The sequence below is a fragment of the Camelus bactrianus genome, chromosome 20 (assembly GCF_048773025.1).
Source record: "Camelus bactrianus isolate YW-2024 breed Bactrian camel chromosome 20, ASM4877302v1, whole genome shotgun sequence".
Classification (NCBI taxonomy): Eukaryota; Metazoa; Chordata; class Mammalia; order Artiodactyla; family Camelidae; genus Camelus; species Camelus bactrianus.
In genome coordinates, this window is record NC_133558.1 from 27,821,992 (window position 1) to 27,835,460 (window position 13,469).

Here is a 13,469-nt window from a genome sequence, read left to right on the forward strand (position 1 = left end):
TCAGTTTTCCCTGCTTTCAGCTAAGAGCCATGTAGGAATTTGTGGGAGCCCCACAATCACCTAGCCAAAGCGTAGCTTTCCCAGGAGCCACTGAGAGGACAGAGGAAACCAGTTCCCGTCTCCACCCTGGAAATCCTCCCAATGGACCAGACCCTATTGACTATTTTAGATCAATGGCCCCTCCCGTCCCCACTCAGCCCACCCCCTGCACAAGGGGTGCCAGGAAGTCCAAGCCAGGATGAGAGTGGGCCTAAGCTGGCCGAGCCAGGGAGCCTCCCTCTCCTCTGGAAACGTGATGAGCCTGGAGTCTTGGAGGGCTCCCAGGGCCCCAGACCCCTCAGAACATGGCGCTTTTCCGCCTCGGCTGAGAGATCCAGCTACCGGGATTCAGGTCCATCTGCAGCATCTTCATCACCCACTTGTCACGACGGGCACCTTCTATGAACTCATTCAGGGACAGCTGGCCTGAGCAAGGGGTAGGAGAGACGGTCATGGGAATGGGAGAAATGGGGGTGGGGGCGAGAGGCGAGGCCTTCTCTCCTGGGGCGCGCCCACACCTCTTACACAGACAGCCAGCAGTCTCAGGACCTAAGCTTGGGCCTTGTCAATTCTCCCGTTCCCTGGGGATCTCCTGGAAACTTCAAGGGTTTCTTTTTTTTTTCCCCTTTATATATATTTTTATTGAAGTATAGTCAGCTTACAATGTTGTGTCAGTTTTTGGTGTACAGCATAACGCTTCAGTCATACATGGGACTTTCTTTGCAAATGAATTAAGTTTTACTTTTGCCCAAGGTGCCCTCAAAATGTTCTTGAGGGCTCTTCTGGGGTATTCCCAGCCAGCTTCCTCCCTGCACAGCCTGGGGCTGGGGTACTCAGCTATGGAGAGGAGAGCCCAAATAGCCTTAACAGTGGCTCTTACTTATGTACATGACCCCATTTATTCCCTTCAACCATTCTTATCCCCATTTTCCAGATGAGGAAACTGAGACCAGTCTGAGAGGGTAAATGGAGCATCCCAACCTTCCTAACTCCAAAGCTCCTCTTTTTTCCACTACGCTTGCCTGGCCTCCAACAGCAACTTCAATAGGAATGTTAATCACACTCACAAACCCCCTGTGTTAGTGACACCCTTTGTTATTTTTATGTAACCCTCTCCACACTCATCTCACTGTCAGGAGGTGAAGGGCCTTCCCTAACTAAGGTCACACAGATGTGAAATGGGGGTGCTCCACAGCAAGCAGCTCCCCCCCCCCCCCGCCACCTCCCGCCAACATCCTCTCTGCCCCTGTTACCATCTCCATTCTCATCCACCAGAAGGAAGATCCTGTCCACGACCTCCTCGGGCGTGAGCAGTTGCTCTTGCTGCTCGGCCTCTGTCTCCACCCTGCAGGCTTTCTTCAGCTTGTAGATGGACTGCGGGAGAGAACACGGCGGCATCCACGAGACCCTGCACGCTCCTCCCCCTCCCCCAGGACCCACGTCCCTCAGCACCTCCTCCCTAGTGCTCCCCCCACCCCCGCTGTGCATCTGAGGACCACAGGACCCTGATCCAAATCAAAAGTGACCTGTGCTAAGACTGCTCCCACTGGCCTAATTCCAACCGTGGTGTGCACCTTCACAAGATGCCTCCATCCCTATGCCACTGCTGTTTCCACTGTAAGCGTCTTAGCCAACACTCAAAACCTCTAATGAGGGATGCGGACAGCACAGTGATGGTCTAAACCATCAAGATTCAGAGAGGAAAAGATAATTTAGTATACTTATGGATGTGTGTGTATGTGTGTGAAATAGGATGCCGGGAGATACAGGTGTTTGGATTGGAGGGAAAAGAACAGGAGTCTCCTTTGCCCTGTTTCCTCTGGCAACGAGGCCACGTTTGAAAGTGAAATAGGGAGGAGACAGAAAAATGTGAGGATTATCCTTAGTCCTTGGCTGGGCGCTCTCTGAGGACAGACACATGCCTCTAGCCTTACCTCCCAGCACAGCGCCTGGCACAAAGCTGGCCCCACTAACAGTGCTGGGGAGCTTCAGGGGTTACAGGCAGCCCAGCACCTCCCAGTGGGTGAACTTGAACAAACCACACAACTCCCGTGGGCTGATTTCCTTATCTATAAAATGGACCGACAACCGCCACCTCGCAGTGCAGTTCTGGGGAACACCAGGTTCCTGCAGGTAGCCTGCAGGGTCTGAGCTGCAGGACTTCTTCCCCTGGCTCATTCTTGCTAGCAGTCCATCAGCTTTGTTAACTTTTGCAAAGAACCAACTGTTGTTTTCGTTGACTTTTCTTGTGCCTTTGTGTTCTGTTTCATTAACTTCTGCTCCTTATTAGTTCCTTTGTTTTTCTTTCTTTGGACTTAATTTACTCTTCTTTTTTCTAATTTCTTGAGATGACTTCTCAGATCATTGATTTTCAGCCTCCCTTATTTTCTAGTATATACACTTTAAGGCCACAGATGTTTCTGCAAGCCCAACTTGAGTTGCATTCCACGGGTTTTGTTATGATTGCATTATTATTCAGTTCACGATACTTTGTGTGTACGTATGTGTGTGTGTGATACTATTTTTTGATTTGTGGAGAATTAGGAAGTAGATTGCCCACTTTCCAAACAGATGGGGATTTTCTTGGTCTCTTTTTGTAACTGATCTCTAGCTTAGTTTCACTGGTTGGAAAGTGGCTGGAAAGCACACTCTGAATAATTCCAATGCCCCTTCCCACCCCCAGCCCCAGGGGAGGGGCCCCCACTTTAGTGGCCAGCACTCAGCACCCAGCACCCAGCAGTGCCCAGGCGCTTGCCCCGCTCCCCCTACCCCCAGACACTGACCTCAACGATGTCCAGCATCTCCAAGCGGTCGATGCAGCCGTTGCGGTCCTTGTCATAGATCTTGAAGGTCCACTTCAGCTTGTGCTCCAGGGTGCCCCTCAGCACAAGGTTCAGGGCTGCCACGTACTCCAGGAAGTCGATGGTGTTGTCCTGCATTGGCAGTGGGAGCTATGAGGCTCCCTCCCGCCTGGAGCACAGGTGTGAGCCCTGTTCTAGGCCACCATCCCTACAAACTCAGGACTTCGCTTCTTCCTCTTGTTCCGTGTGCCTCTGCATCTGTGTTCGTACTGGTCTCCACGCTGGGATCCATTCCCAGACTCCATGATCACGCAGTCCTACCTGTCCTTCAAGGCTCAGCTCAAGGGTCCCCTCCTCCAGGTAAGCCTTCCTTCTTACACCACTTCAGCCCCGGTGATCTCTCTCCCTCTTCTGACATTCGCAGCACCTACCACTTACTCTATGGTTCACTGCTTCGTTAAGTATGTCCCATTCTCTAGCTACATCGTGTGCTCCAGGAGGAAGGAGAGGGCTTTGCATTGCTTTTGTTCCTCTTCCCTGCCTAGCTCAGTGCCACTTCAGCCCAGAGTCCGGGTCACTTATGAGATTTTTATGAATCAGTGAAGAAATGATTGACTTAAGTCTGAATTTGAGACTAACGTAATTTTGAAAGGAGATTAGAAAGCAGGACCTCATGCATTTCCAGGTGGGGAGCTCAGGTCTCCAGATCAAAAATTGGAATCATTAGCTCCCCCAGAAGTGTCTGTCATTCACATGACTTTGTAATCAGAAATGGCTTCACTGGCCCAGAGCACCTCTGCCCCACTGGCTCAGGCTACTTGGAAGCCTCAGTCCCAGATCAAGGGGTGTCTGGGTGTGCAAGGTGTGAACAACAGGAGAACGCGGCCGAAAACGAGGGAAACAGCAAAAGCCCAAGGAAAACCCAAGAAAATAAAAGAAGCCCACCACAACACCTGAGGAGTTTTAGTCAGCATCCTTCAGGTGATTCCTCTGGTCCCCAACACTCCCCACCATATATTTACCTAATTGAGGTCAGACTAGCTATAGTCTTAGTTCCTGGATTTTTATTTTAAAATTCCCCATGCCTTCAAAACTATTTAAACTTGTCCTTTTTTTTTTTTCTTTTCTTTTTGAAGAATACTGTGCAGTCCCTCTTACTGAACATGGCTTTGAGATTTAACGTTACACAATGAGCATCTTTGGGCACACATATTTTTTCTTACGTCTCTAGTGATTTCTGTAGGGTACCTTCTTAGCAGTTGCTGTTTGTTCCTTTTTTGCCCACTGGTCTTTAATGCACTGTTTTTGTAGGTACACAGCTCTGTAGGTTTTTAAAAATTGAAGTATAGTTGACATGGAATATTATATAAGCTCCAGTTGTACAATATTGTGATTCACAATTTTTAAAGGTTATACTCCATTTATAGTTATAAAATATTGGTGGTATTTCCTGGTTGTACAATATATCCTTATAGCTCATTTTATATGTAATAATTTGTACCTCTTAGCCTCTACCCCTGTATTGCCCCTCCCCTCTGGTTCTACAAAATTTTGTAGGTTTGAGTAACTATCAAAACAAAGAAACTCTCTTATGTTACCTCTTAAGAGTCACATCTTTCTCCCAACGATAACGCGTGGTGACCACTGATCTGTGCTCCATCGTGATAATATTTTCACTTTGGGAATGCTATGTAATCATACAGTAAGTCATTCCTTTTTTCACTCAGCACAGTGCCCTGAGGTGCATCCTAATTTGCACGTGTATCAACAGTTCCTTTCTTTTTATTGATGAATGGTGCTCAGTTGTTTGAATGGTCCCTAGTTTGCTTTCTGTTTGCTCATTGAAGGTTATTTGGCTTGTTTCTGGGTTTTTTTCTGTCAGCTTTATTGAGATGTAATTGCAGAATAGCCTTTTAAAGGACATTGTGTAAGTTTAAGGTGTACAGTGTGATAATTGGTTGTTCTTTAAAAGGCTATTTTTATTAGTAATTATTATTTATTAAGCTTACTAAAATAGAACTTATGTTTCTTTTTTAAGAAGAATTGAGTAGGAAGATGTATGCAGAATGGCTGGTAGGGATCATCTATTTTACATACATCATCTCCCTCAGGTTTGTTATCCCCATTTTATGGATGAGGAAACTGAGACTCAGGTTGAATAAGATGCCCAAGCAATTCCCACCCAGCAAATGGTAGAGTCTTTCAAGCTACATGCCTTCTCCAGTTCATCAGATGTGGAGAATTTTCTTTCCTGCAAGGTCTATTACTGCCTAAAAAATGAGCCTGGTGTCTAGCACCAAGGGGAGAAGAAATGAAAACAAAACCCCAAAACCACTGACAAATCCCTACTCTCCAGATCTCTAGATTCCCCCACATTCTCTGTCTAGAACCTTCTGTTTTCAACATCCTGGCTCAACATGAAACGGTTTCCACAATGACCCCTCGCCTTACACGAGGCACATTGTGGAGCAGCCCCTTCCTGACAAGTGATCTCACCTTCGAGTTTACTTCAAACCCCGCCCCGCCGGACCAGTTCTGGAAAGCTTCCAGCTGGGGCTAATCTCATCTGCTGCGCCTGGGCCCTTGTCAGCTTCAATTACTCATGGGGACCCAAGATGATGGAAATGCCTGTCTACTCAAGAGCTGAAGCAGAAGTGACAGGCGTGTGATCTGCTCTGTGGGATTACCTGCCTCGTTTCATCCTGGATTGGCTGCTTGTGTGAACCAGCCCTGAACCCCCAACACTCATTACGTAAGGATCCCGAATGATATTTGAGCTTCACCCTCCTCTTTCTTTCATTTCGGTATATCACAGGCAAGCACCGCAGAGGAGCATTACTGCCCCACCTGGAGGGGGAACAGCAGCACAGACCAGGTGCTCCTACCTCCTTGCCTCCACCAAAACCCTGGTTCCCCCACCCCAGATTTTGTCGTGTGAGCTAGATCTATGAACTCTTTTGATTTGATTTCCCCCAGGAATCTCAGACCACTTGCCCACAACCGAGATCTGCTGATATAAAGACTGTGCCAAGGTGGGAAGTGGAGTTGGATGTGTTTGGAGACACAGACTAAGTGGGAAAAGAAAAGAAAGAAGGCTCAGCCCCTGACAGAGGAACTGAAAACACTGGGAGAGCTCTTACTTACGGGAGGATGCCAGCTAACAAACAGAGAAGGGACAGCGGAATTAGAGAATTATGAGTGGATGCCAAACCCAGTAGATAAACATTTAATGAGTAACAGGATAGTTATTTAGTCTCAAAGTACCTCTCTCTGAGATGCTTATTAATCACAAAAGAAAAAGAGTCACTTTACAGAGGCAGGAACTGGCAGAGGCCACATAACCAAATGATTGAAGTGAGCCACTCCACTAATGGAACAAACCAGCGTCATATGCCCCCAAGATGATGCACGAGGAGGACACAGCATCCCTTCTGGGGCATTTCTGCCAGAAGTGCAACCCGAATCTCATCACAAGGCAAGGCCAAAACCCAATTAATGGACTTGCAGTCTTCAGAAATGTCAGTCAAGTAAGATAAAGAAAAGCTGAGATTAAAAGTTTCAAATTAGGGGGAGGTATAGCTCAAATGGTAGAGTTTCTGCTTAGCATGAACAAGGTCCTGGGTTCAATCCCCAGTACCTCCACTAAAAATAAATAAACTTAATTATCTACCCCAAAAATAAAAAAAAAAAATTTTTTTAAATTTCAAATTAAAGGCTAAGGAAGAGACAGGACAAGTAAACGCAATATATGATCAAACAAACCAAAAAGCTATAATGTATATCACCAGGATAATCAACCAAGCTTGAAAATGGATTGGCAATTATATGATAGAGTTTGTTAATGTTGAATTTCCTGGTTTTGATCACTTATTAGGTTAAGATAAAGACCTTAGTCTTAGAAAATACACACTAGAATACTTGGGGTAAAAGGGTGTCATGTCTATAATTTTTGCTAAAAATATAGGTGTATATTTTTAGGCATGATATACACACATATGTACGTATTAGATATTACATGTATGTACATATACACGTATAATACATTACACACAGAGACTAGTAAAGCAAGTGAGGCAAAATGTAATCAGTGGGAGAATTTGGATAGATTGTACATGGGAGTTACTTGTACTATTATCATTTTTCTGTAAATTTAAAATCATGTCAAAATTAAAAAGTTATTTTAAAAACAATTGATGAAAGAGAGGAGGGTATAGCTCAGGTTGTAGCGTGGATGCTTAGCATACACAAGGTCCTGGGTTCAATCCCCAGTACCTCCTCTGAAAAATAAATAAGTAAACCTAATTACCTGCCCCCTAAAAATAGATAAATAAATAACAATAAAGCAAAAAAAATTTTTAAACAATTGATGAATATTATATGCCGATTTATAAGAAGAGATGAGGTATAAGAGGTTCAGCTCTATTACTCCCAAGGGCTTAATAACTCCTTTTAGATCTTGAATTGTTATTATGTTGACTTTTAAATGAATATGGAGAAGATCGATATCATTATCTAGTGAGCCTTGCCATATATGGCCTGATTGTTTACTTTTCTTATGACATTCAACACTTCAAAAAAAATTTTTCTCTCTTAAAAAAGAAAAACAAAAAGACAACCAACAAATAGCCGTCTGTGCAGGAGCACTTTCCTGGGACTCAGGACCCTGAGTATATGATCTTGGACAAATCAGTTCACTCCCTTCTGCTCCAGTTTCCTTATCACTGCATTTGGAATGACAGCCTCTGCCTGTTCCCTCCCAGGGCTGCTGCGGACTCAGAGGAGCCCTTGGAGAGGAGCTTGGGGAAGTCTGAGGCTCACTCGGGGCCCCGAGAAGGCGTTTATCAGGGTTCATCTCCAAGGAGGTTTCTGTTGCAGGGAGGACGATGACCCCGCCCTCTCACCCCCGAAAGGCGCTGGGATGTGCGCTGGCTGGTACCAGGGACAGGGTCGGACCTGAAGCAGCATCCCAGTGACTCACTCTAGAAAGTGAAGCTCTCCCCGCACAAAGAACTGGGGTACTGACGCTTTCTCCAGATTAATTATCTAGGTCCAGTCCACGTCCCCCTCAACTGGGGGGACTGAAATAGGTATTTGAGGCAAACCTAATGGTTTAAAGGATTACAGAGGCGTTGGACTGGATGGCCTTAAATAATGAAGGGGTTTCCATTTTTAAATTCAATTCCCAGGGTCATATTTACAAAATATATTATTTTCTTAGCTCCTGGTGGCATCCACGGACTTGAGGAAATCCCCTGGGTGGATAATTGCATGGAATCTTTCATGGCTTGAAGAGCAGAAAGGGACTTTTGCAATAACCCGTCCAACCTCCCAGTCCCAGCAGGAGCCTCGTCCACGCATTACTGGAGGGAAGAGCGGACCAGTCTCACTTCGAAGGACCCCGACAAGGGGGAGCTCATGAGCTGTGCCAAGATCCTGGGTCCATTTAGCACCGCTCTGGAGTCCCTTCAGAATGACCGGGGCTCCGGAGGGTGTGAAAAACCAGGTTCTCTGGCTGCAGAGGCCTGGCCGTAAATACACGGAGAGAGGCCTGGACCGTGTGCCTTTCTGCAGAGTGCCTTCAGCTCTCAGAAAGAGGAAGAGGAGAGCGGAGAGGTGGACAGGAGAGAAGACAAGAAGGAAGAATGATGGGAGAGAGGGAGACAGAAAAGGCGAGAGGGGATTGGAGAGGAAAGTAGAGCAGGGGAAGAACAGGCGGACTGGGGAACCGGAACTCCCACCGAGGATGCTCCTTTAGCTCAGGGATGAGACCTGAACCATCGGTCCTCCCCTTCAGGGCGCCTTACCCCATTCCTGTCGAAGGCTCTGAACATGCCCTCTACATACTGGGTGGCCTCCTCGTTGCCTGCGACCTTGAAGAAGCGCTTAAATTCATGCATGAAGAGCGTGCCGCTGGGGCACTCCTCCAGGAACTTCTTGTACCACTCCTGCAGCTCTGCCACGTCCACCACGCGGCTCTCCGCCTCCTCCCAGCTGAACTGCTGCCCCATCCTGGAGCCCAGAAGGTCAGGGAGCAAGGGTCTGTGCCTCCTCCCTGGCTTCTTCCTATCGATTCTTTAGGCTCTGGCCCTCTTCCTCCCTCGCCTCTGTTTAGCCAGCTTCTTTCTTCATCATCTCCTGGCCAACTGAACAGGATGGGCAGTGTAGGGAGCTGGTGGCAGTTGGGCAGGACCAGCCTAGCTAAGCGCCCTAAGATCATTAGAAGATTCCCCTGGAAGGTCCGACCTCCAGTCGGCTAAGCTCCCCCAGCCTCACCCCTCCCTTTCCTCTTGTCAACCACTCAACTAAGCTGATTCTGAAAATGGAAAGGGGAGGAAAACGGAGAAGCAGGCAGAGGGAGGGAGGAGTAGTGAAGACGAGTTAGGAAGGCAGGCTGAGACCCTCCCATCTCACACAGGCTCCCTGTCGCTTTCCTTGGGTACCATGCTGCTCCAGAATATATGATGTGAAGGGCTCTGGCTGAGCAGCTCTGTCCCCAAGCTAACTCCGTCCCCAGCACGATATCTGAAGCTCCGTCACAGATCATGTCCGTGAGTCTAGAAAGTTTTCCATTTCCCAATTTAAAGTACAAATGCTTCTCTCCTACACCCTTCACCCAAGATCTACCAAGTGAGCAGGGCTTTTCCCACTTTTTCTCCAGAGTGACCATGAGGAGGATCTGGGAGTGGGGCTTATATCTCTGATGGCTCTTAATTTTATATTAAAGATTTATGCAAACTTGTTTTTGAATCAATTCTAAACTCATGTTTGTTTTAATGTAACATAAAAATGACCCCACTAAGAGATCAGAAAACCTGGAGCACTGATTTTTTGAGGAGATTTTAGGGTCAGTCCTTCCCTGGCGTCTCACTGCCTGCCTGCCATTGGACGTTCATGCCCAAATGGCTTTGTCCATTCCAGGCCCGAGCCCCCACCCTCGGCTCCCTGCCTCCATAGGTCCCTCATCTCTCAAAGTTCTTCTAACTTCCTTGCCATTCCTGAAGGAGGAAGCGCACTTCCTCTGTCATCTTTTCAAGTACTGATGGGTTTTTCTTTCAAATCAGACATTCCTTGGGGTCTGGAGAGGAGGGATGGCCTCCTCCTTGTTCAGTTGTTGCCTCCACCTTTTTCCCCTCAAAAATGCCTGTCGTTTTAGGGCCATGTCTGACTCCATCCCCCTTGTACTCATCCTTGGAGCCATCATTCACTGGTGACGTCACTGTTCGACTCAAAGCATCAGGTGGACATCAGGTCCATTCCACCCTTTGGCTGCAAAAGCCCTTGATCTCTCCAGTTCCAAAGAGCTTTGCTTCCACCCCACCTTGGACCCATTCACTGTGGCCCCTGGGCCAGCAGCTGTAACATCTGGGAGCTTGTTAGAAATGCAGGTTCTCAGGCCTCCCTCTCCTAGAAGGAAGAATTTAGGGGATGGGGCCACAACCTGTGGGGGTTTTAAAAAATTTTTTTAACTTCTTTTTGTTTGTGTGTGTATGTGTGTGTGTATGGGGGTGGTGTAATTAGGTTTATTTATTTATTTTTTAATAGAGTTACTGGGGATTGAACCCAGGATCTCATGCATGCTAAGTATACCCTCTACCACTGAGCTATACCCTCCCCCTCCACAACCTGTGTTTTAACAAGCCCTCCAGGTGCTTCCAAGTCATCTGAAGTTTGAGAACCACTACTGTTGGCCTTGATACCATGAATTTTTCTACAGAGCGTCTGAAACTTTCAGACACCAACATCACCTCTCCGTCTACTCATTTGAACAGCTTCACTGCTTCAACTCACCAGCCCTACTGAGACTTCCAACCTGTTGATCTCTATGTTTTTAAACATCTGTCATAGCCTCACTTTCCTCATTATGCTTCACCACAGCCCAGAACTCTTGTCATTTCCTTGCCAAGACCTGGTCTTTTCTCCCCACTCTCCCTCTGACTATTCACTTGCCCAAACCTGAAGCTGGCTTTGGCCATCCGCCAATGATGCACTGACACCCCGTCAGCACCCACGAGGCTGAACACAGCTGGAGAAATTCAGAAAATATGCTGCAGGTAATACCAGACAGTCGTTCTGCAGGCTCTCCTTGGCTGACTTTACCTTGCTCCTGGAGGTGACTATTTCATGACGCTTTCTGCCCTCAGAACTTCCCCTTGCTCCCACGTTCAGCTGATGACCTTGTCACATACTTTATTTCACAGAGAAGTAGGTGCATCAGACAACCTCTTCATCCTCCACCGCAGACACACCTCCCTGCACCGGGCTCACACCCTCTGCCTCTTTTCCTGGTTTGACGGAGGCAGCGTCCCTCTCCCCACGCCCCACCTGACAGCCCCTCTGCTTGTTGTCTGGATGTCACCTCCCTTTGCCTGCTCAAGCCCTGCACGTCCACAGAAGCCCCTTTCTCTTCTGCAGCCTCCATTTATCCATCGCTAATAGATCAGCCCTGTCTGCAGACGGACTTACCTATCACCTTTATGAAAACAAAATAAAACAAAACCCACATTCGGGGTCCCGTCATGACTTTCCTGGACCTGCCCACTTTGCCTTCACAGGTCATAAGATAAATATGGATAATTAAATATTACAAAAGTAAATATTAATAATGCTATTTTATCACTCATTGGTATAAAGATGAATATAAATAACCCAGTCCAGTCTAGACTATGTTATATTAATTCTTTCTTCTGATTTTAAAAGAAATTTAAAAACATTTAAAAGAAATTGAAGATACTGTGGGCCCAGGCCCTGTGCCTACTGGGTCCCTTGGCCCCGCCGAGAACTCCTGTCCTCCAGCTACTGTACTAACTTTGGCTCCCTTTACAACGAAACCCCTCGTGGAAGATGTTACTTTCTGAAAATGGCACAGCAATAGACCTGGTCTCACATGTTCATCTCATCAAGGGGAAGAGTCTGTTTCTCCCTCTCTTCAACTTGGATTGGACTTTGTGGTACCCAGTGAAGAGAATGGGCAGAAGTGACACCAGGTGACTTCCAAGGTGTGGTCATCAAAGGCGATGGGGTTTGCACCTGGCTCTCTTTCAGGACTTGTCCTTGGAACGCGGCCACCATGTTGTGGGGAAGCCCAGAGCACACGCAGGGATCCCGTCTGACAGCCAGCTTCAACCACCAGCCATGTGGGTGTGGGAGTGAGTGACCCTGCAGACGACCCCAGCCCCAGCCTTCCAGACAACCCAGCTGATACCAAATGGAGCAGACAGTGTCCCCACAGAGCCTGGACCAAACTGCAGCTCTGCATGCAAAGTGGATGTCATGAAGCCACTAAGTGCTGGGTGTCTCTTAAGGCAGCGATAGACAACTGAGCATGTTCTGCATCATCTTCCTTTCTTATTCTCTCCTCAACTTACTCCAGCTGGAAGCTCATCCTCATCACTCTGTGGAGAAGACTCTACAGTGGGGACCAATGACCTACTTTTCTTACTCCACCTGCCAGCAGATTCAGCACCACTCACCAGGTGAGTCCTTTCTTCAAACATTCTAGGTTTCAAGGACCTTCACGTATTGATCGGTCCTGCTGCTGGGACCGCTCTTCCCCAGACCCTCACATGGCCCCCTCCTTCTGAACATCCTCCCCTCCCCAGAGAGAACTTTCCCAGCCTAGCCTCAGATAGCTACTCAAGTGACTCTGACATTACCTACTTTACTTGCTTCATAGTGCTTTACTGCTTCCGAAATGATCTTATTATTACCTTTCCCCCCTATTATGTCTTTCCCACTAGTCTAAGGTCCTTGAGGAGAGGGACTTTGCCATACACACTGCAGAATTTCCAAAGCCTAGAACAGTGCTTGGCCCAGACAAGGAGCTCGAAGCCTTGTTAGGTGACTGAGCAAAGTGCTCGGCATAGTCAGTGCTGAACTCATGTGAGCTAGTACTTCTTAACTTCACAGGACAACTGCTCTTGACTCCTTTGAGAGTGCCTGGGTTAGCAGGGCTTTGCTGATGTGAAAAGATCCTGGGACTTTAGAGCTGGAAGAGGCCTCCGTGCTTTTCAACCTTGTACCCGTCTCATCACATCTGAAGACAACACCCGCCAGCAGCCGCTGTGGCTCTGTATGAGGGCGGTGTCATCCCCGTCCGGCTCTTCGCGTTTATTGCTATTGAAGCAACACTGAGGAGTGGTTAAAGGACAGCACCTGTGCTCAAGAGAGTGTATGAGTGAAGTTGAACTTGATTTAGCCTCTGGCCGAGGAATTGAAAATTCAATTGGCTTTTCATGTGGGTCAGTTGCCCATGACCTGCCCTTAAATACCGCTGAGCTGTTGAGGTATAAATATATCCTTTTAAAGAGGATTAGGATTCCGGAGAGAATGATAGCTTGACCTGAGTAACATAGTAAGGATTTAAGGAGTGTAACCGACCCTGCGGGGCCTTCCTAGGAGACACCCCTCCCCCTGTCCTCTGCTGCAGCTCCTCTCTGGAGCATCTAGATAACAGTATCTCATGCATATTTCCTGAGTTCTTCAGATGCTAAAACCACCACCAAATGGAATAAATTAACTCCTTGATAATCATGAGCACGTAGCTCCCAGACCTTCTGGTGCCTACGGATTGATCACCATTAACCAATCTGAAAATTGTGCACAGCTGATCGCACACCCTGGGACGCCCCT

General features: G+C 47.4%; 1 protein-coding gene across 1 annotated transcript; it reads right to left on the bottom strand.

Annotated features, from left to right (window-relative positions):
• GUCA1B (guanylate cyclase activator 1B) lies at positions 1 to 10,328 on the bottom strand. The gene is made up of 4 exons (XM_010973737.2): positions 8,645 to 10,328; positions 2,823 to 2,972; positions 1,293 to 1,413; positions 1 to 465 (listed from the first exon to the last, which is right to left on the bottom strand). Exons 1-4 carry the CDS (start codon positions 8,846 to 8,848, stop codon positions 338 to 340), a joined length of 603 nt encoding a protein of 200 aa, XP_010972039.1. The 5' UTR covers positions 8,849 to 10,328; the 3' UTR covers positions 1 to 337.
• Positions 10,329 to 13,469: the final 3,141 nt, after the last annotated feature.

Bases quoted from the DNA above. Each gene is read 5' to 3' on its own strand.
- GUCA1B (XM_010973737.2), bottom strand. From the start codon at position 8,848: ATGGGGCAGCAGTTCAGCTGGGAGGAGGCGGAGAGCCGCGTGGTGGAC. The intron at 1,414-2,822 runs GTCAGTGTCTGG...TCTCTCCCGCAG, and splicing joins AGATGCTGGACATCGTTGAG to TCCATCTACAAGCTGAAGAA. The intron at 466-1,292 runs GTAACAGGGGCA...CCCCTTGCTCAG, and splicing joins GGTGGATGAGAATGGAGATG to GCCAGCTGTCCCTGAATGAG.